The 23553-nt window shown below is 49.4% G+C and overlaps 1 protein-coding gene across 1 annotated transcript; it reads right to left on the reverse strand.

Annotated features, from left to right (window-relative positions):
* Positions 1-7954: 7954 nt before the first annotated feature.
* Positions 7955-21299, reverse strand: Cdc6 (cell division cycle 6). Its single transcript, XM_038327940.1, has 12 exons — positions 21030-21299; positions 20231-20450; positions 18350-18631; positions 18033-18232; positions 17584-17759; positions 17007-17113; positions 14845-14984; positions 13848-13948; positions 12397-12461; positions 10112-10314; positions 9031-9171; positions 7955-8723 (listed from the first exon to the last, which is right to left on the reverse strand). Exons 2-12 carry the CDS (start codon positions 20409-20411, stop codon positions 8634-8636), a joined length of 1686 nt encoding a protein of 561 aa, XP_038183868.1. The 5' UTR covers positions 20412-20450; positions 21030-21299; the 3' UTR covers positions 7955-8633.
* Positions 21300-23553: the final 2254 nt, after the last annotated feature.

Here is a 23553-nt window from a genome sequence, read left to right on the forward strand (position 1 = left end):
CACACACACCAGATATGACCCATAGGAAGGAAGGTTCCGGTGAGAAGGGCTGGATTGGAGCAGCCCTTCCTACTATGAACAGGAAGGAAGAGAGAAGAAGGTGAAGCCATGGGAATGGGGGAGACAGCCTAGCTCCCATCTGCAGCCCCAGGTGCCTGCATTTTAAGGCCTCAGGTGTGGGACCCACTCCCGACCTCCAGGCCCTAGTCCCTAGCTGTTCTAGCTGTTCTTTCCCTGGCTTCCTCTGGCTCCCCTTCCCTGGGATCAAGCCAGGAGTCAGCTAGCCCAAGGTGGTGTTCTCTCTCTCGGGAGCCAGGGCATGCCAGGGGCTTCCCTCCGCCTGCCTGCTTGCTTTCAGTCACCACACATACCTCAGCTGTCCAATCCGATTAGGGCTCCTGCCCAGTGAGCTGGACAAGGAGGCCACTGGGCAGGGAAGAGACAGGCAAGGACACAGACGGGGATGGGGAAAGGAAGGTGGAGAAGAGGATCCTGGACTAAGCTGTGTGGCCTCTGGGGGGGAACAAAAGCCTGGTGCAAAGATAGATCCGTGCTGTCTGGCAAGCGCCCTGGCGACAGGGTGAGCCACTGGCTCTCAGGAAGTCCTGCATCCTCAGGCAATGGGCTCCTCTGTCCCCTGGACAGTGGTGGAAGGAAACTTCAGGCAGAGAGACTGACCCAGATTTAAAGAGGGTTCCTATCCTAGAACTCTGCAGTCCTAACTAGAGTTTACGGGGGGGGGGGGGTTGTTCACTATCTCCTGGGCCTTTCACAGAAGGGTCACTGTCAGGTAAGCCTAGACAGCTATGGACAGAAGTTTTGTTTACAAAGAAACTGCAGTTTAGCTGGAAGGCAGATCATACATGCAAATGGTTAAGAGTCTCCAATTCAAGCCTTTGACTCCCAGTCTGTTGTTCACACCCAGGGGATCCCCACTTTCCCTTTTTGTATCAGGAGCAGAACTAAGTTTGGAATCCATTCCATTACAGACCCTCTCCTCCAAAGCCAACCCTCAAGGGGACCCCGGAAGGTGAGGGAGAAATATAGAGCACACAGCTAGTTTCCAGAAAGGTGCATGTCACCTACCCTCACAACATTCTGAAAGCCACTCTATGATGGGCCTTTTCTATCACTCCCCACCCCCATTCAGCTACCGCCCACCAGGCAAGATACACACATGGCTACTAGATAGTCAGACAGCTGCCCTTCATATAAGCCCACCAACCATAATGAGATGCCCCCGACCTCCAGCAAGCAGGAGGGTTAAACCAGTCAGTGTAAAAGGCAGGTACCATCTAGCTTCCTCCCAGAGAGCCTGCAGGAGGGCAGAAGCTTGGGGACCTCCCAGACCCAGAGTAACACCAGGAGCCTGGGGCTCTGTAAGCCAAGGCGTGCAGGGAGCTGGCATGGCTGATAGGCCTTCCAGATCTGGTCCACACCCCCTTCCCCAGCCATCTGGACTGAGCCCGATCTGGCTTGGGCCTGGCTGGGATCTCTCTCCTTGGATGCATACGGGGAACCTTTATCCAAAATTTATAGGTCTTCCAACCACATGGTCTCCACACAGGCACTCGAGGGAGGGGGCTTCTGCACTAGGTGCTGAGGTGTTGGCAGGAAGGAGAGTTCTAGGCTGGAAGGACTTCCCCTAGAGAACAAGGTCAGGAAAGCTCACCATCCTTCTACAAAGCCCTTGGGCACCAAGTGTGTCCTGCACCTGGAAGGAGACCTGTGCTCCCCACATCGTGAGTGGGAGTGGAGGTAAAGTCTTGAGCTCCAGGCTGGGAAGCCACGAAGAAGCAAAGCAAGGGCGCAATCCCTCAGGGAGAGTAGGGTCCCTTTCACGCCCCTCTCCACTTTTTCTGCCAAGCCATCACTTCCCATTCTCCGGTCTAGGTGAGGTGGGGGGGGGGGGGGGGGGGGTTGAAGCAATACTGCAAAGGAGGGTGAAAGGGCGTGGGGCCTGGGCAGACCTTCCCCCACTTTCCATTCTTAGCTAGAGAATGGAGAATGCCTGGGGTGGGGGCGAATTGCCAGAGATGAGCTCCGGGGGTCTGGGACTCAGAGCTTTCCAACGCCCCAGGGTTCCCAGGCTCCCACCTCCCTGGACTACTGTGAGCAATGGGGGAGGAGGCGTGGGGAAAGCCTGAACTGGCGAAGAGGGAAGCGGCCCGATCGGGAGCAGGGAGACTCCCCCAGAGGAGGTCCGAGGGAGAATTGGGAGGGGGTGTGTGCATGATCCTACCTGCTCAGGTGTGTGCCGGCAGGGGGGCGATGGGGTTCCCAGGAGAACCGGGGAAGCCCTCTCAGCTCGATTCAGGATTCCCCCCTGCTTCTGGGTTAGGCTGCTGCAAGAGGCACGGTTCCCGTTGGGTCCTAAAGCCCACTCTCCAGCTTGTAGGCTCTCCCTGCCCTCTTACTACCCGCCCCCCACTTGGTGAAAGGGTGCAGCACTAAGGACTGATGGAGGAAAACTAACCCACTGGAAGAAAGATGGGGGGTCTGAACCATGGGTGGGGCCAGGACAGTATCGGATCTCAACACACACCACACGACAGACATTTCTTTCTGCCTCTCCTGGGCCTGTGGACTTGCCCTTGGGCCCTGGGGATGGGGTTGAGGACCTTATACTCCCATTGGGCTATTTAGCTATCAGCTATGGGAATGTGGGAGGTGTCTGTCCTTTTAGACAGACAGACACCCGCTTCTGTTCTCTTTTTCGGGCTGTGTTGGTGAAGTCATACTGCCTTCTTATCCCTAAGTACATCAGAGACCCTCCCAGCAGAAAACCTTGGTCTTCTGCAAGAGGGCCGATGTCTCAATGGTAGCTGGAGAGGAGGCTTTGGGTTCCTGTTGGACTACGGTGTACTAGGGAGGCTGTGGTGCTCGCCCATGGAGAGTCTGAGCAGGTGGGACAGGACAGGAGGGGACGTCTTTTGATACATCCAGTACCAGAGATGGCAATCAGGGGGACGCATAAGACAGAACCTAGAAGTCATCCAGCGTCCTCCCTCAACCCTCCACAGGACCTTGAGTATTACTATAATGAACACCTTCAAGGGTTTTCCCTTTTATACTCTAGGGCAAGAGCCTCTCCTAAGACCTTAGATCAACTTCAAGGTCATTGCCTCTGTAGTACAGGACAACCAGCTTTCTCAAAAGTTGCCCCTTCTCTGGTCACCCTGAAAGAAAAACCCGGGCATGGTGGGTCAGGTGGGCCAGGGAGAGGTGGCTGAGGCAGGCGTCTGTAGGGTGCTGGACTGAGAACATTTTGCAAGGAGTGTTGCCTGGGTACTGTTTCCAACAGCAGAGGCGGTGGGTGTGTGTGTGTGTGTGTGTGTGTGTGTGTGTGTGTGTGTGAAATGTCATGGGGTGAAGGGCCAGGAGAAGACCAGGCATCTTGAGGGAAGGGAGAGAGCACTGGCCTCTTCCTAGAAGGGCAGAGGGCAATAGCAGCGCCTCCAACCTCAGTCTTGCAGGAAGAACTGGAAGGAGCCAGACAGCAAGGATGGAAGCCCCAGGGTGGAGTCTATGGGGTGAGCTCAGGTCAAGCCGCTCACCCTAATGTGCCTCAGTGCTCTCCCAGCTGTTAAACAGGACTCCGGATTCTTCCCAGGCAGTTAATGAGTGTTTACCAAAGGGCTTGGAGATCCTCAGATCTCAGCTGGGCCACCACTACAGTTAGAACCCTCGTAAGAGCAGAGTGTTATTTGGGGAGGGGAGGAACAGGGCAAGAGGGGAGCAGACGACTCCAACTAGCTGAGGATGAAACTAGGCTCCCGGAGAAGCCCAGGCCCAGCTGCCACAGGATATCCTTGTACCCAGGAATGGAGGTCACCCTCCCCCTCCACCTAACCACCACCGAAGCCTGGCCTCCAGCTAGCTGTAGGCAGAACCCAGCCGGGCAGCTGGCCTTCATTAACTCCAGCTTTTTCGCCCCCCACTGTGAACCCACAGCTTCTACAGGCCTAGGCTACAGGGGGCTGCCCTAGCCTGACCTTGCAGCTGACACTGGGGTGGGGGGCACCACAGCAAAGGCCAAGCTAACCAGCTGAAAAGAAAGTCGAGAGAGACTCCTTTTTCTTCCCACTGGGAGCAAGCAGAGAGGAAAGGAGTGTGGGGGTGAGAGGGTGGAGGTGGGGGAATTTAGGGCAAACAGCAAGCCGTGAAGTCAGCTGGATTGGGGCCCAGAAACCCCCACACCCTGAAGCCAAGTCTTACTCTAGCTTTGCTTCTCAGCTAGAGTCTTGGCAAGGCCCCAAACTAGGGAAGGCCCTGGCTGCCCCTTTCCGCCTCCCTGCCCCCACCCTTATTAAATACACATTTTATCTCTCAGCATCTTCATTATCTTAACTGAAGGAGACAGGCAGTGGATGGCGGCAGAGAGAGAGAGAGAGAGAGAGAGAGAGAGAGAGCGAGCGCGCGTCGGGGAGGGGGGTGTGGGGAGCAGGCGCACCCTTGTTACAAAGTGCTGATGTAGCTCTTTCTGGCAGTGTGGGAAACAGAGGAGGGATCAAAGCGAAGGAGGCTGATTCAGAACTCAATTAGAAATTAAAAAAAAAAAAAAGGAACCAACACAGGAGCCGGCTCTCCTTCTGCCAGTCTTCAGCCTTTACCAGGCTCCTTGCACCCAATTAGCTTCTACCGGCAGTATCTGGACTGGTGAAGTCGGAATAAGGGAGTGAGGGCACACTCCTGCCCTGTGCTCCTTCCTTGTGAAGGGGATGCCATCAGGAGGAAGCAGAGATAACTTCCCCCACAAAGCTAGAAGTAGGACACCAAAGGTGGGTTCTTCCCCAGTCCCTTACCAACTAGAGACAGTTTCCTGGGCGACCTCTGGGGACCCTAGGTAACTTCTGTACTGAACCACCTCTTTCTAGCCTATAGGCAAGTCTCCAACCCGTAGCCTCCCTGAAGCGACAGAGATTGCCTGCGGCCAATTACTAGGACATCTACCTGAAGGGCTGAGGTCTGATCAACCACTCCCTAGGCCCAGCAATGAGGCCTTTTGCACCCAAGGCCTCAGGTGCGGCTGGACCCCTGCACCAGCTTCACCTCCAGCTGAGAAATGTTCAAGACTGGTCGAAAAGGCAGTATCTTCTTGTATTGTTCACTGAATAGGAGTTAATGAATAGCTACCAGAGTTAAGGCTGGAGATTGATACAAATGTAAATAAAATCTTGCTCTGGGTTCAATCTCCTACACCACAAACAACAAAAAGTCACTTTGGCTCCCCCACCAACCTCTCCTATAGTCAAGATATTTTTGTGCGTGTGTAGGCCAAAGGTCAGTTGTAGGTGTCTTTCCTCGGAGCTGCCAGATTTGTTTTTTTACTACAGTGGTGGCTCTTATCTCGCCAGTCAGCCCCAGCTGGTCTCTGTCTCTGCAGGGCTGGAATACCAGTGTATGGATGTGTGTTGGGGTGTCCTGGAGACTGATCTTGGGGCCTCACACTTGCACAGTAAGCACGCTGCTCACCGAGCTACCTCCCTGGCTCTAGTCATTTTTTACAAAAATGGTTCATTAGTCCTTATTGTCTTTCTTTTCTACCGCCCCTTCACCCCTGCACTGAGGACTGAACCCAGGGCGTTGTTCATGCCAGTGCTCTCTGAGCTAGCCCTCTTTTACTTTATTCTCAGATAGTTTTATTGACTTCTCCAGGTCGGCCTTGAACTCACTCTATAGTCCAGGCAAGCCTTGAACGTGTGATCCTCCTGCTTAACCGGGATTGCAGGCCTATACCACCAGGTCTAGCAGGGAGAACTGGGAAGTAGTTCAGTGGTAAAGTTTCTAGACTGGGGGTGGGGGCAAGGAGCGATGGGAAGGGAGGGGAGGAAAAGGCGCGGCCAAGGTTTCTGGTTTCTGGGTAACTAGCCTGGACCTCACACACTCTTGCAGTTAGCTAGCCACAGGCAGGTCTTCATTGAGCCAGAAATGTCAGCGGCAGTTTGGGGTTGAAATTCATACCAACTTTATTGGGTCGATGTTCTTTCCATGACAATACCCAACACTATGGAAGCTTAATCTGGTTCTTAAAAAAAAAAAAAAAAAAAAAGACGGGCCGGGATAGAGACATACACCCCACCATCTTCAAAAGGAAAAATGTAGGTCAGCATCTTTGCCACTACTCCGTGTGGAGTGGCCTAAGATCCTGGCAAAACCTCGTAACCACAGGCCCGTCCCATCCTACTTAAAACTCCCACCACCTTCCCATAGTTCTCAGCCTCAGTGAGAAAACCCAGCAAGGAAAGGACTCTCTTCCTCTCTGCCCGGCCATCTGAATTACACTTAAGACTTCACTGACAAACATACATCGGCCTCTGCTCCCACAAGGGCAGCGGAAGCCAAGCAGGGACTCCAGCCTGCTTCACGCATCATTGGCAGAAGCAACCCTGTTCCAATTGCTGAGGTCTTAAGAGTGGCAATGACCTAGAAATTGACAGTGGGGGGGGAGGGCGCTGAAGGAAGCTAACAACAGTACCCAGAAAGGCCTATTTCCAAAGAGGAGGGGGGCACGAGAGAAAGAAGGTAGAGGGGAAGGAACTTGGCCCCTTTGAGTCTGCAAATGCGAGCTTGGCTAGAAGCCAGGGAGGAGACAGCACAGCCCCGCTGAGAGTCCAGCCATGTTCCTGACTCAAGCCCCTACAGTTAGAGGAAGGCGCCAAGCCTCAAATACAACGAGGTGGGGAGGCCGCTCCTCTTTGGGCAGGATCCTACTGTGGACACAGAACAGACAGCAGCTGCCCACAGTGGAAACAAACTGTAAAGCAGTCACGTCTCTTAAGGCTGCAGCATCCAATAAAATGTAATTTAAATCAAGCCTCACATCTGTTCTCAATCCCATTCAGGCTCTGCTTTCCATCAGTCTCCGGACAATCTTTACAATTACGCCCGTTAACCCTTAGAGTCCCAGACAGCCTCCAAACTTCTGGGTAGAGAAGCATCCACTCCACTTTGCACACTGCCCCGGAGGGGAGGAAGACTCCGGTGAAGCAGTGTGCGAGACATTCAAACTCCCACTTCCAGACTCTGCCGCTGCACACACCAGCAGGCAGTATGCATTTCAGAGAGCTCGCTGCCCTTCTCTCCATCCCATCCCACCTGCTGTGGGGCAGATCACTTTACAAGGATACGGTGGGCAGAACGAACGAAACTGTGGCCAACAGATCCTCTGTAGGCAGATCAAATTCCCACACTCAGGGCCAGATCAGACAAGGAGGCAGCAGCAGCCTCAACTCAGCTCAGAGACTATTCATATCACGCGGTCTGTAGCCAACCACTCGCTCAGGTAATATAGGAATAGCAATTTCCCCAAACGAGTCAAACTCCTGCCCCATCCCTCCAAACTACCCACACCCCACCCCACACTTTCAAAGCAGTGGTATAATGGTGCCCTCTGGTGTCCCTGTCACAAATTGCCACTTAGAGCCACTGGAAACCAAACCCAGAAGTCTCAGTGTCCATGTGGATAAACTTAGCTAAGGAGGCTGGGAATGTGTTCTGCTGAAAACCCACGCCTGACCTGAGGCATGCAGAAACAATGGCTGCATCTGCGGGAAGACTGGCACAGGATGGGAAGGCATGGTCCTGTTTGTTTGTTTGAGACAGCTGTGGCTGTCCCGGAACTCTGTTGTCCAGGCTGGCCTCGAACTCAGAGATCTACCTGCCTCTGACTTCCGAGTGTTGGGTTTAAAGGAGTGTGCCACCACCACCCGTCAAGAAGGTATTTTCATATTAACCTCTGAAAGCTGAAGCTCTCGTGGACTGTGACTGCTTAAAGAGGCAACAAACACAGGCCCAGGACATGGCTCAAGAGGTAAAGGCGCTCACTGCCATGCTTGGTGGCCTGAGGGACTGAGCTTAGTCCCTGGGAATCACCCGGTGGAAAGCGAGCAAGGACCCCTTTGCCCGCACAGGATGGGTATTAAAAAAAAGAAAACACATACAGCCTGACAAATAAAACACGAAAATAAAATAAATATATTCACAATCTGTAGTAACATTCTCCTCCCCCATATTGCGTGGGCACACCGGAGAAACGCCCCCCTGAGTCCTTAAGAAGTCCAATGCAGCAGCACCTGTCCCGCGAATGTAGTAAACACCAAAGAGTCATTTTGCCAAAATGTCCTTCAGATTTCCACGGAGGCTCATGTAGTTTTCTGGATCATTCCATTCCACTTTTAAACCTCAAAGTTCTTTACAAAATACATTGTTTGTATTTAGAAGTGAATATACAAACTCTTCAACACAGGTCTGCGTATACTTGCAGGTATGGGAAAGGTACTGAATATTACTTTTAAAGGGGTCATTGGTTTCATTTTTAAGGTGCCTTACGTAGTCCAGGCCAGCTTCAATCTCACCACATAGCAAAGGATGGCCTTGAACTCCTGATCCTTGTGCCTCTGTCTCCCGCGTGCTGGGGTCACAGGTACAGGCCATCACACCCAGCTACTCGGTCATTTTCATGGGTAAAAACAGTAAGAGCCAAAGGTATTAGTGCTAACACTCATGAATTAACACACTAAAATGTACCGGTGCCGAGTAAGAAAGGTCACGACTGTTTCCAAATGGCCCTACCAACACGGAGACTCCCTGGTCTGCCAAGGGCCGCCGGCCGCAGGTGGGGTAAGACAGACTCAGGGCAGTCCCGTGGCGAGGATGTTACCAACGAAAGTTTGGCCTTTCAGGACATGCTCTAGTTCTTTTTCTTCTATCTTCAGAGACACCTGGCAAGAGGAAGGGGTTTTCTGTGAGGAAGAACATGAGACTCACACACACAACGCACGCCTGCACACACCGTTACACTCCCTATCATGTTCCGCTTTCCTCGGGCCGGCAAGTCAAACCCCGCTGTTTTCAACGGCCTAGATCACATCACACCTCCCCCTTCCCACACACACACCCCCGAAACCCTAGCCAGCAGAGAAACGAACTGTTCACTAGTCATCTCTAATCTTTCCTTTGGCAAAGGACACGCTCTCCAGAACAGGACAATTAAAAGCAGGGAGGGCCACACCAGGCCGTGCCTTGTACCTTGGTCAGGCGGCTTTCCTTGTTCTTCTTCAGGCCTAAGATGCCTCTGGACTCCAGGAGTCCAGAAAGGGACAAACACTCAGACTGGTCCACAGCTGCCACCTGCTGTTTGCGACAAACGCTACTGTAGGCTTCGTATAACTGGGAGGAAATGAGGGAGAACAAGTGCCACTTAAAAGCCACATCCCATAACCTCACAGATTAAGTTACCTGTATACTCTATTGTCCCCCTGTTCAACAAAGCCTCGAACAGGCAAAAGGCCTTCCGCACCACCTTCCTATACGTTATGGTTTTTTTTTTTTTTTTTTTTTTTTTTTTTTTTTAAAGATTTACTGTTCTTTCGCGTGTCTTACTGCGATGTATTTATGTATGGGCACTGTGCTCACGCCTGCTACACAGAGCGGAAGAGTGTCAGAACCCTGGGAACTAAAGTCATGGTTGTAAGCCACCAACCACATGGGTGCTGGGGACAAAACCTGGGTCCTCTGCAAGTGAGAAGCAACTGCTCTTGACTGCTGAGTCCTCTTTAATGTAAAATGTAGGAGCAAGGCTCTATGTGAGTTCAGAGGGAGACAGAAACAAAGGGTTGCTTATAGCCCTGCCAGGAGGGGGACCCTCCTTCCTCTGCCTCCCAAGTACTTGGATTACATCTATTGAACCACTCTATCTGGTTAATGGTTAATTAAATTTCTTAATTTTTTTTTTGGGGGGGGGGAGGCGAGGGTGGTGGTGAGACGGGGTCTTCTTACATATCCCCGGCTGTCCTGAAACTCGGTAGATTAGACAGGCCTGGCGCTCACAAAGACTCACCTGTGTCTGCTCCCAGAGTTTCGGGATTAAAGGGTGCTCTACCACTGCCTGGCCTTACTGTATTTTTGAGGTCAGCCTACAACTATGCAGACCAGGCTGGTTCAAACCTGCAAAGATCCACAAGCTTCTGCCTCCCAAGTGCAGTGACACTATAACCCGTATTCCTACAGATAAAAACCCATTTTTAATCCCTGCTGCCTGCAAAAACCAGGCCTTCTGGAAAACACCTGCATTTGAACCTCAGCTCCGCCTGCTGAGACCCCAGCTTACCTTCCCCAGAGTGACCTCTTTGAGTTTCAGCCGCCGGGTCAGGAGCAGCAGAGAGCAAACCAAGATCTTCTGCTGGAGAGGGAGGGAATCTTGTGCCTTGTCTTGGCTCAGAGTCACCCGGTTCCCATCAATTTCCGAAATGACCTGGGATACGTGAGTAAGGCTGACGCGCTTGGGAACCGGCACCTTGGAGGGTGACTGACCTGAAACGCAAGCAAGCCAAGCTTTATTCCGTCTCTAAGACTGTGTGTGCAGAGCCACGTAAGACTGGTGTTAGCGACAGGAAACCAAGGGCGGAAGGAGACTTGGAAAGCTGCTTTTCTCTCAGAAGAACCATGATCTATTTTGTCCTTTAGGGTACAGCTTGCTGTTGAGAAGACAATCCACCTCCTGATTGAGCAAGAGCCCAGCAGAAGCCACTAAACACAGCTAACTGCCGCAGGCTGGCTGGGGACAAAGCTGGGACATAGCACTCGTCTGTGCAGACACCTGGTTTGGTCCTCAGCACAAACCCTGCAGCAGGATGACTACCGGACAGCTAAGGACAAGAAATAGCTGGAAAATGTGTTCAATACGTGAGTCAAAGGAATGGGGAAGTATAGACAGTAAAGTCAATCCCACTTCAGTCCCCGCGCCCCCATGGCTTCTCCAAATGAACTCTGAAGTCTGGTCACTTGTCCAAACTGATCTGCAAGACAGCAACACTTGAAGAAGTGTCACTGGACGGCCGAGCACCCTTCCCAGAGCTGGAGTCTGAGAACTGCGGGGAATCTGCTTGGGACTGCGGTTTTGCTGCGTGGAGACCCGCGACAACCCGCTTCTGCTCCTTTGCCACAAGCAGGAAGCTGCAAAGGGCTAACAGAGAAAGCAGCGCTCACAGACCAGGTGACAGACGGTTCACAGCCCCTCCTCAAACAATGCCGACAGGACAGCGACCCATTTGTTGTCCTTGTTCCCTGATTTAAGAGCGCCTTTCTAAGTAGCCTATGTTGGCCTTGAACTTGTAGTGATTCTGTGCTTCGGCCTCCGGAGCGCGCTGGAAGCGCAGGTATGGCCCCCGCATGCCTGGCATCTAGCTAATTTTGGTTTGCCTATCTTCAGTGCTGGGGAACCTAGTTATTTCTATGCATCAGAAAGTTCCTTTACACAGAGAAACCTTGCTTGAAAAACAACACAACAAAAAGTTTCTTATATTTAGCTGAAGTCACGTTCTCCATAGTTTCCTATATAGCTAGGCCGTTGAAACTAGACCCACAGATATCAGAAGTCACGACAGGGGTTGGGTTAGTGCCATAATTTACACCAGGAGCGAGAAGCTCTTTTAGCAGTGAGTACTAGTGATGCTCTCTTGTCCACCGACAAGGAAGGACTAATCTAAAGAGCCAAGACAGAGAAACTATCTAAGTCTACATATTAATTTGGGTTACTTCTGAAACTTCTTAATTTGTTTCTTTTAATAAATATTGACCAGCCGGGGCTGGGGAGATGGCTCAGCGGTTAAGAGCATTGCCTGCTCTTCCAAAGGTCCTGAGTTCAATTCCCAGCAACCACATGGTGGCTCACAACCATCTGTAATGGGGTCTGGTGCCCTCTTCTGGCCTGCAGGTATACACACAGACAGAATACTGTATACATAATAAATAAATATTAAAAAAAAATATTGACCAGTCCTAGGACGGCTAGATTGTTACACAGACAAAACTGTCTTGAAAAACCAAAGTTAAGTAAATAAATAAAAATAAAGTAAACTCTGATGAAAATCCGCCAGTGAAGAAAAAAGGGGAATTCAACCTCATCTGTGACAGCCTTTGGTTTCCTGTAGCCACAGATCTGTCTTGGGCCCTTGTAGACGGCCTCATGACAACCCAAGATGAGCTCAATCTGTTTGTTCATTTTGCCATTTTACTTTCTTCTCTTTACCTACCAGGCGTTACTTTCTCCTACATAGGAACCTAAAGGGCATTCAACGTAAGTACTCAGAAAGAAGGTGACTCAACTTTGTTACCTCGTTTTCATTCCGAGAGCCTCGGGAGAAACCTCACTACCTGAGCTCATCATTTATGAACACCCTGGGGAATTCATTTCCAGTAACACACATACTGATACTGGCAGGCGAGACTAAAAAAAGCCAGACGAAACTACCCTGTGCTCCCGCGTGTCTGTGTGTCCGCCGATTTCCCTTGTGTTTGTAGGTGGATTTAACTGTGTCTGTTTATCTTTCCCCTTTCTCAGGAAACTGAACTCTCCATCTACAAAGGGAGACAGGAAGCAGGTAAGCTACTCACCTCCAGACAGCGGTTTGAGGACTGTCTGGCTTTTGACATCCGACTCCACAATTTCAATAGCTCGCCTGTTAAAAAAAAAAAACAAAACAAACAACTTTCTAGTCTCAGCCAAACCAAACACCACACCAAGTCACCGTGCCCCAAAGCAGGCACATTAACTAAAAACACGATTTTAAAAAATGAAGGTCCTTTCCAAGTTTGGCGCCCAGCACCCGTACCAGGCAGCTCTCAACCGCCTGTAACTCCAGCTCTAGGGATGTGACGCCCTCTTCCGGCCTCCACGAGCACCATGCATCACACCCGGCACACATACATGAAGATAAAATGTGAATCAATCTTAGAGGCCAGTCTGGTCTACACAGTGAGTGAGGTCCAGGCGAGCCAGTTCCCCAAGGGAGACCCTGCCTGAGAAAGACAAATGAAGGCCCCTAAACAAACTGTGTTATGTTGCAGCTTTAGGAAGACTTGACTGCCTTTAAAATGAAAAGACCGGGGATTTGAGAAGCAATACCACTCATCTCCCCCCAACAGATGTCAAGGAGGTCGTCGCGCACGAAGCCAGCAACATTTTAGATGAGGAACAAAGTCCTGGGGAGAACGATAGGCAGTGTGGGGGTAGCCTAAGGGGAACTCAGAGCCTCCTACACAGCAGACCCAGAAGGGGAGTCCCCAGAGAGACACAGGACACACGTAGGCTAATCTTGCTGACCTACATGGCTATCACTCATAGCTGTAGTCTTGACTCAAGTACTTTGCTGACTGGGGGACTTTCACATTCCAGATCGTGCAATCTAGCAACAGGAAGGGCTTCCTCTCCCACTGCTCTCTCTAAAGTGTTTTGCCCACGGGAAGCCATAAGGCAGACCTGGATCTTCTGCGCGGCAAGAGGAGGAAGCTGGACCAGCGGGTCAGCACAGCAAGGATCATTTTAATGGACCCAGGGCCCCTACTGGGAGGGAAGAACTTTCATCAGTCAGGACCGAGGCTTTCCCCAGCAGGAGGGGCGGGGGATGGAAGAGAGAAAGAGGTCTAGGGTAGGACTTGGGGGACCACCAACTGGAGGGAGGAAGGGGTGCCCACAAAAGGAAAGGAAGAAGAAAGTCTAAAGGCAAAGATGGTTCAGGTCCATAAATAAACCTGCTTGAGCCCAGCGAATGGAAAAGCAAACTGGAGTCTTTTTAATACAAATGTAATTAACCAATCTATAATCACCACAGGGGGCGCCAGCAACATCTCATTTATTTCCCCCTCCGTAGGTAATGGACTGATAATGTTTCAGACATTAACACGGTGGAAACCCAGAGCTCCCCACTGAGAAGCAAGTCCTCTTTTCTGAGCATAAAAAGTAGCAGAATGAAGCCTCTTAAGCAACATTCATTTGAGTTACATGAGACAACTGCCAGCATTTCTTCCTGGTTTTAATAAAAGCAGTCACCAGGGCCATAATTCACCTGCAAACATCCAGCGCTTTCCGGATGTCTCCTGAGACGGCCGACACTTTGCGGGCACAGAACTGAATCGCGGCATTGTCCAGAACCTGGTCTCTTGACACCTTCACACGAGACAAGACGCAGAAGACACCTCAGTCAGCCTTAGTAATACAGGCCGTCCGCAATCCTAGCTACCTGGGAGACTAAGGCAGGAGGATCTACACTCAAGCGAGGCTGTCTCAGATAAATATATAATAAATATAAAATAGATACCGCTCAGCGTAGAGGCCTTGTGAATTCCAGTACCATCAACCAATAAATAAACAAAAATAAAAAGACAATTTGAACTCTGAGAGTTTCTCTTAGCAATTTAGGTTCTAAACATAAATATTTCCACAAATTAAATCTAACTCTGGGATTGGAGGTGCATGCTCAGGACTCTGAGCTTAACATTCTGTATATAAGGCCTCTCTGGGTAGCCCTGGCTGGCTTTGAACACAGAGAACTGCCTCTCTCTGCTTTCCAAGTCCTGGGATTAAAGGTGTGCACCACCATGCCAGGCTCATAGGCCCTACTTTTAAAAATGTATCCCATTTATTTTTGTTTGGGTTGAGGGGGGCAAAGCATGTGTGGCACACTTGTGGAGGTCAGCGGACACCTTCCAGGACCCAGGTCTCTCCTCTCACTGCGTGGGGCTCAGAGATGGAACTCAGGTCCTTAGAACCAGCAACCAGTGCCTTTACCTGCTGAGCTACCTCACTGATTCAGGCTCTACTTTTTAAAGGCCATTAAGGAAGCATGAGTTCTTTAATTCCTACTTTTATTTCAACAGTGAAGCAGCCAATAAATGAAACCACGTGTCAATATCCACATGAAAATACTCTCACTCATTACGGTCTACGGGAGGCTGCCACACCATTAATAAAGCAATCAAATCGAAATATTTTAAAGCTATTGTTATCTTTCCATCACAGAGGTTATCCCTGCAACAGAATTTGGCGCAAGGGCTGGCACTCACCTGACTGAGTCTTTCCTGCAAGATCGCAGCTATCTGGTTTCTGGTATAAGGTGGGAAGTTCAGTAGCTGTGGCTTACAGTTTTCTCGAGCTTCGAGTCTCGGCAGAATTCTGTCTGTGAGGTCTAGGGTATTAGCAATACCTGAGAAGACAAGCAGCAATCACCATCAGCAGGCAAATCATCTTGATAGGAAATTAAACCCTCTCAAAGATAAAACTCCCAATCACAAGCCAGTGTTTCAACTATTGTGTCCACTTGCTCTTCACCTCATACTAAAAGGTAAGATGGACTTACTTAGTAAGATACAGTGGTTAGGCAGGTATAGTGAAGCATGTTTATAGTCTTTTTCTTTCCCCTCAAGACAGGGTTTCTCTGTGTAACAGCCCTGGCTGTCCTGGAACTTGCTCTGTAGACCAGGCTGGCCTCGAACTCAGAGATCTGCCTGCCTCTGCCGCCCAAGCACTGAGATTAATGTCCTGCGCCAGCACCTCCAGCTGCATGTTTCTAGTCTTAACACGTGGAAGGGTGAGACAGGATGATCATGGGTTTAGGCCACCCTGAGCTACAGACCTTGTCTCCAGGAAGAAGGGGGTGAAAAGAGGACAGGCAGGTAGATTTCTGTTGAATTTCAGACCAGCCAGGGCTCCAGGGAGACCGTGTCTCAAAAACAAATCTGGGCTGGAGAGATGGCTCAGAGGTTAAGAGCACTGGTTGCTCTTCCAGAGGTCCTGAGTTCAACTCCCAGCAACCACATGGTGGCTCACAACCATCCGTAATGAAATCTGGTGCCCTCTTCTGGCCTGCAGACATACATATAGGCAAAACATTGTATACATAATACATCTTAAACAAAAACAAGTGCCAGGCAGTAGCGGCTCCCGCCTTTCATCCCAGCAAGTGGGAGGCAGAAGCAGGCAGATCTCTGTGAGTTCGAGGCCAGCCTGGTCTACAGAGCGAGTTCCAGGACAGGCTCTAAAGCTACAGAGAAACCCTGTCTTGAACCCCGTCCCTGCCAAACAAAAACAGAGTTGTCACCACCACCACCACCACCAAATATATTGAGTCAGGCATTGTGGCACTTATCCTCCCAAAAGCTGGGACCACAGGAATGCAATGTCATGTCTGGCTTCTCTGTCATTTTTATTTAGACCTCACAAAATCAATCTGCATTATATTAAAAAAATTACTACCACAGTAATTTTCTTTTTTTTTTTAATTTTTTTAACATTTATTTATTTATTATGTATACAATATTCTGTCTGTATGCTTGAAGGCCAGAAGAGGGCACCAGACCTCATTACAGATGGTTGTAAGCCACCATGTGGTTGCTGGGAATTGAACTCAGGACCTTTGGAAGAACAGGCAATGCTCTCAACCGCTGAGCCATCTCTCCAGCCCCCTACAGTAATTTTCTTATTTTAATAAGACAGAAAGCTGTCTTAAGTATAATGGGTGGGGCTGAAGGAATGGCTCAGCTATTAAGAGCACTGGATTCTCCTATCGAGGACCCAGGTTCAACTCCCAGAACCCACATGTCAGCTACATTTGTGACTCCAGTTTAGGGAACCAGATGCCCTCTTCTGGGCCTCCATGGGTATTGGGCATGTAGTAGAGCATGCAGGCGAATCACCCACACACATAAAATAAAAAAGTAGGTAAATAACTTGCATAGCGACTGGGGAGTGGACATTTGTCACACAAGTGTGAGGAGCCGGCTTTAGCTCTTCAGAAGCTGTGTCAAAGCCAGGAAGGCAGGGTGGCCCATCTGCAAGCCCAGCACTCGGGAGGCAGAGAAGAGATCCCAGGAGCAAGCTGGCTAGTTAGACAAACTGAATCAGCCAGCTTCAGGGTTCAGCAAGAGACTGCCTCAGCAAATAAAAAACCCACAGCATTGGCTGCTCTTCCAGAGGTCCTCAGTTCAAATCTCTAGTGGGATTTGATGCCCTCTTCTGGCACGGAGAAGTACATGCAGATAGAGCACCATATAAAACAGAAAAACAAAACTTGACAGTGGGAGAGCGAGCAGGAGAGCACCGTATCTGACGTCAACCCCTGGCCTCTGCACACACTCGTGCACCCACACTGAACACAGACACTGAACACACTTTAAACGATTAACACACTTTCAAATTCACCACATGACAGTAGCATCCCAACACTAACCAATGAGCACCAATCGGGAATTGCTTAGCCACGGCCATTCAAACAGCGTGTATAAGACATCCTGCCCTTTGCTGTCCAGCTGATCCATCTCGTCCAACACCAACACGCTACATGCAAAGAGACACAATTAGTACCGGTCACACTTTCAGTCTTCCCATGCGTGATCTGAGCTAACCTTAGGTTAAAGTCATGGAGCTGAGACCAGCTCGCAGACCGTAGCCCGTCTGGGATGTCATAGGATGTCAACCCTGGCATCCCCCATCACTAACAAGTATCCGATTGTTTTCAGAGAACTAGCTTAAAAATAGTTAAAATCTAAACTAAAAAAACCCAGAAAGTGTAAGGGCTGTGAGTGTGGCTCGGTGATAAAGTACTTATCTAACACACATAGGCCCTGGCTTTGAGTCCCAGCATCATCAGTAAATAAGTTAGTACAATATTTTCAAAATTAGAAAGTACATTATCTTTCCTCTCTTCAAGTGTACGTACATATTTCTAGAGCAAAGGTCTTTTCAGGGCGAGTTCTTTTTGTGGGTAGCATTTTTACAGAGCAATATGCGGCAGAAAAAATACTTACATCATGGGGCCCTTCTCAGCAGTCAGCTGCTTTTCCAATTTTCTCATCAAGTCCTTCCCAGCTGGTCTGCATATTTTCTCCTGACCAATCTCCTGAGCAATAGCTGGGAACACAGCCTGGGCACTCCTCAAAGACATGCAATTCAGCATGATGGTTTCAAAGCCTTCCACTTCCTTCTAGGTGTTTAAAAAAAAAAAAAAAGATGCAAACATGGAGTTATGTTGGCTTCAGTGGCTTCAGACAGATTTACTGAAACCTAATCTGGTCTCTGAGAGCTAAGAGAATCCAAGGGTGAGGCCCTACTTTCTTCTGGAAAGATTTATACCCTGAAACAAGAATTCTTACTTCTGGGAAGCACTCAATCACATAACGGTCCATTCTTTCTTAACCCTTAAGAATCAATCAGATCACTTTGGCAAGCACCTCCGTCGCTCAGACTCTCAGGGTACCTTGAGGTCTTGCAGAATCCGGCTCAAGCAGGCAGTTTTTCCCGTCCCAGGAGCACCAGAGAGGTAGAGACTTCCAGCTTTTTTCCCACAGATGTGTTTCTTCAGGAAGGCCCTGATGACATCCATCTCCTTTTCCCTGGCAGGCAGCCGATCCGGGACAGCTGTGTTTAGGACAAGCTTTGCTTGCTGATAGCAAGTGCCTGCGCCAGACATAAAAGGGCAGTTAAGACCCAACAGAAGACGCCTGAAAAGACTCTCTGGGTTTCACTCAGAACCACCGTCCTGATGGCACCGACAGCTGCCATGTAAGAACCCACCTTCTTGCTTGAACAACCTCACACGCCCCGATTCCTTCTCTGGTGGACATTTCTGCTCAGAATTTGATTCGCTCTCCTGACCTTTTTGAGCTGAGGAAAGTATTTGGTTTTGGTGAACCTGGTCTTGTTCTTTTTGGCTCGAAGACTTAACTGTTAGCTCATCATCGAACACTAATCTGCAGCCCTTCCACGTGTGTGAGCGAGGGGGGCCGTTTTCTTTCTTGCCCAGCTTTGGTGGGGAACAGGGAGATAAATGAGGAGTGTTGCACAGATTGTCATCACCTGAAACGTTAAAACAGGACACGGTCACTCATAGTAATGCTCTCAGTCACCCCAAACACAACCCGCAGAACGCAGTCCTTCACAGCGGAGGGCAGTCGACGTGCAGACTTCCCCACACCCAGAAAGAGGAGAATCTCTCTTTCTCTTTCCAGTTCTTCAACACTGCATTTCTCTGTGTAGCCCTGGCTGTCCTGGAACTCACTCTGTAGATCAGGCCTTGAACTCAGAGATCTGCCTGCCTCTGCCTCCCAAATTCTGGGATTAAAAGGCAAGAGGTGAATTTCTGCCTTAGAACCACAAAAGAAACTTCTCACTGAAGAGCGAACACGGCCACCAGATGGCACCACTGAATCTTACCATTTGATCATTTGGTAGAAACCAAATGATAAGTCCTAGTTCCGTGAAATTGTAAGGGTGGCTTTAAAATAGGACCCATCGCCAGCTGGTGGTGGTGCACCACCACCTTTAACCCCAGCAGTCAGGAAAGCCGTTGTCTCAGAAACAAACAAACCAAAACTTGTCAACCTTGCCACCACGGACATCTTGAGATGAATAACTTCCCTGAGGAAGTTGCTGTGCGCACTGTCGCATTCCAGTGGCACTGTGGCTTTCACTCACGGCTCGAAGTCCACCCCCCCCCCCCCAACTAACAGACTCCAATCTTCAGGCACGTCAAGACCACACGTGCTCTCCCACCACCATACACAATGAGCATCTACCAATAATAACACAAGGCTCTTAGACTGGGCGTGTCTACCTAAGCGGCACGGCACTTCCTGGCACAAACGAGGACTTGCATTCAATCCCCAATACCCAGTAGCACCACCAACACACACAAACCAAGTATGGTCTGGCGGTGGTGACGCACACTGGTCCTGAGTGTTCGAGGCCAGCCTGGTCTAAAGAGTGAGTTCTGGGACAGCCAGGGCTACACAGAGAAACCCTGTCTTGAACAAACAAACAAACAAAAAGCCAAGTATGGTAGCAGGAGAAAAACCTTGAGTTTGAGGCAATCCTGGGCCACAAAGTGAGTTCCAGGCCAACCTGAGTTAGAGAATTTTTCCTCTAAAAAAGCAAAAATCAACAATGGAAATGTTAAGTACCAGTTTGAAACAAAAATCAAAAATATTAAGAATGCCATCTATTTGTTTCTCTTATTTTCACGAGTATGTAGGCAAATTTCATAATACCATATGTAACGTTAAGGTAATTTTAAAGGACAGAACTAAGGAAGTGAAGATCAAAGCTATCAAGTCCCTCAGAAAATGATCTCTATTAGTGAATGGCTTAACTGTGACGTTCAGCATGCACTTAGCAGCCATTATAAAAATAGATACTGGTATAGTTCTAACTGCCAGGCATCTCATCATCAAGAGAAGAAAGGCTGCTGGGCGGCAGAGGTATATGCCTTTAATCCCAGCACCCAGGAGGCAGAGATAGAAGGATCTCTGTGAGTTCGACGCCAGCCTGGTCTACAGAGCAAGTTTCAGGGCAGGCTCCAAAGTCACAGAGAAACCATATCTCGATAAACCAAAAAATAAAAAGAAAGGCCTGAGGGCTGTTAGTCACAGAGTTGCGCATGCTGAGTGGACCGCTTACCCAAACGTTTTCTGGGACTGAGAGGCAGAAGTTTTGTGTCCGCACATGGAGTAGCCGGTACAGCCTGGACTTTTTTAAGTTGTACTTTACTGTCCTTGGAACTCGCTTTGCTCGGAGTCTTAACCAGCTTCTTTTTCGGAAAACGGATGGTGGCTTGTGTCTGGGATCGTGTTTGAGGCATGACGACCAAACAACTGGACACAAAAGAGAACCAGGAAACCTGTAATTTAAAAGCAAAAAGGAAAACACAGGTCACTTATTTATATTGGTGACCTAACACTCACTTCATAATTACATTAATAGCATTTTCAACACATAGGTCTGCTCCCTATTCAAGCCTATGTAATAACAGGTGACATCTGTCTGCCTTATATGTGTAACACTCCGCGATTACACATATTATACACTTCAGTCTTACCACTATTATCCCTCTCTTAAAGAGACAGCCATAGAAAACACGGCTATTACCCCAGGCATCCTGAAACCAGAACCTAAGTTCTTCCTCTTGAGCGATGCCCAAGTTTATCTCCGGCGACTTCTGTAATACTTCTAGCTCCTTCACTCCAGACACGCGAGACATCCATAGCACTAACTAGCTTAATTCCAGACCGTAACATTTAAGCTCTCCCCAAAGCAGGCAGGGCAGCTCCGTCCTCTTTCTGCCCAGGACTAGCCTGCACGCCATACAGTTCAATCCCACCCTACACCGTTTCCTCCCAGCAGCTCTCAGTTCCTTTCCACCATTCCGGGCTCGAACGCCTTGCAGGCGCACAACCCCCTCCCTGACCCAGCCTCAGACCTCAGGCGATCTCCGCTCTCCACCGGCCACGCTCGAACCAGCTCCAACTCCCTGGGTCCCGGACCAGCTCTCAGGCTCACGGAGCAATCTGCCCCTTCACACTCTTCAGGGCTGTGTCGCTTCAGCGCACGTTCCGGCGTGTCGGTCACAACCACAAGGATCTCCCGCCACGAGATGCACAGCTGCAGCAGAGTCAGCTCGCGCCAAATCCGCACAGCCTCAGCGTTCCCGTCTCGCGCCAAAGTCCAGCCACGCTTCTGATTAGTTGTCTCTAAGCTTCACGCCTTCGCCGGCGACGGCCTACAGCCAATAAGACAGCCCCAGGTCTCCGAGACCAGCCTGAGGCCACACCCACTCCGCGGGAAAGGCGCGCTTGCGACTCATTAGGTAAGCACGCCACGCCGCAAGCCTGGCGGGAAATGTAGTTTTTGAACCCAAGCAAGACTCTTCCTACTTCCGCATTTTTTTTTCTACTGGGGTATTTTTTCCCCCACCTTGGTTTTCTGAGACAGGTTTTCTCTGTATAACCGTCCAGGCTGGCCTGCCTCTTCTCCCAAGTGCTGGGATTAACGCTATGAGCCACCACCGCCCGGTGTACCTATTTCCATTATGAGGGATACTACAATAGGTTTGCTATTTGGGGGGCAGTCCTGCATAGCATGAAGCAAATGAATGCACAGGGTCACAGCATTCTCGGTGGCGGAAGGGCTGACGAACCAGGGCATATTTGATTGACATCATCTCAGTATTTGTTGACTTGTACTTCAAAAATGAGAAACAGAACCGACACTAAATACGCAATTCTGTTTTGTTCAAGGTTAATATATTCCGTCTGCCTTCTTAACATTAATCTACACATCGTAAGGATTAGAATTATGTTCCTTTAATTTGAACATTTTTTATGGCCAAACACTAGGGTTTCGGGGCTAGGGAAGACATTTAATAGAAGAAGCAAGCTGAGCATCTAATGAAAATGTAAATCGGAACTGTCATTTGCAGACCAGGTTCCAAAGTAAATAACCTACTTCAGTGTCCTTTAAAGGCCAGAGCCCAACTCTAGGTAATGGCAAATTTTATGCTTGTTTATTAGAGGCAGGGTTTCTCTGTGTAGCCCTGGCTGTCCTGAAACTAGTTCTGTAGACCAGGCTGGGCTTGAACAGGGAGAGAGATGCCTGCGTCTGCCTCCCAAATGCTGGGATCAAAGCAGTGTGCTACCATACCTGATTGTAAAATATACTTTTATCCTTCCATAGCTAATAAAAATGGACATAAAGCTAGGAATAGGAAAGCGATATCATAATCACTGGTTAGCTCAAATAGTGAATTTTTTCAAATGGCTACCACCTCTTAGCACAGCTGACGTGAGTCCTTTGTGTGCAGGGACTGGGTTCAGCATTTGACTTTGTCATGTTAGTCTTTACAAACACCTAGGAAGCTGATGGAAACCTGCTCGAGGTCCTGTAACTGGAGGAGCTGGTATCTGCCTTCTAATGACAGAAGACCAAGCTCTGAGGCGAGGTTTCTAAGCAGGGCAAGATGGTGAAGGGGACATTTTCTTAGATACATTTTGTTCTAGCAGCTAAGAACTCCAAGAGAAAACAAGCTGCCATCAATGGGGAAATAGCATGGACGGAAGCTTTCAGATGATTCGGCCTCACCAGGTTAAAAATAAAAGCACTAGCTCAAGAGTAAATGACCACTGCAAGCAGAATGTGAGGAATGAACTGTAAAAGGTTTGTCCGCTGCCGGCTTTTCCTCCAGTAACCTCTCACATACATCAGCTCATTTCTGTACCTTTGTACCGTCCTAGAATGCGTTTCTCTCCTTCCTGGTCAGCTCCTATGAAAGTCTTCCAGTACCCTGCCTGCATAGGTTCCTCCTGATGACTAGGATCTGCTAGACCACGGGCTTTGAAGGCAAAGACCATGTCTGAGTTATCTTCCTGTGTAGATTTCTGCTATAAAGTACATGATAAACGCTTGCCAGATGAAGGGACGGACAGGACATTCTGTCAAGCTGAACGATTTTTATGGTTGGGTAACATATATAGTCCTTTAAATCTCACGGCCATAAATGTAGCAAAATAAATTTAATTACGCGTAAAAACAGTTCAAACTGGGCGCCAGTGGTGTCAAAGGTTAGGATCCTGAGGTTGATATGCTCATCCTCTTACCATCGACAGAGTACTGGGAAGCTTTCTTCCTCTAAGTTGCAGTCCACTTCTGGGCCGGGAAACACTTAAAGGCACGGCCTGAAGCAGGCAGAGCTGGGCCTCAGTCATCACCAGTGAGCAAGCTAATGTTCTTATCACCTAACTCAGTGTCAGAGAGCAGGAATCACAGCAGACTGGAAAGACCTGTCTGGCAGCTTTCTAAGTGTGTGTAAGGGTACACACACAGACCAGCAATCCTGTCCCAGGGAGAGAACTTACAGAGTAAGGAAGCTGTGGGTCGTTTAAGCAAGGTCCATAAGAGACTATTAAGTTAGGAAGAACAATAAAATCAATAAATAGTTTATTAATCAT

The sequence above is a fragment of the Arvicola amphibius genome, chromosome 4 (genome assembly GCF_903992535.2).
Source record: "Arvicola amphibius chromosome 4, mArvAmp1.2, whole genome shotgun sequence".
NCBI lineage: Eukaryota > Metazoa > Chordata > Mammalia > Rodentia > Cricetidae > Arvicola > Arvicola amphibius.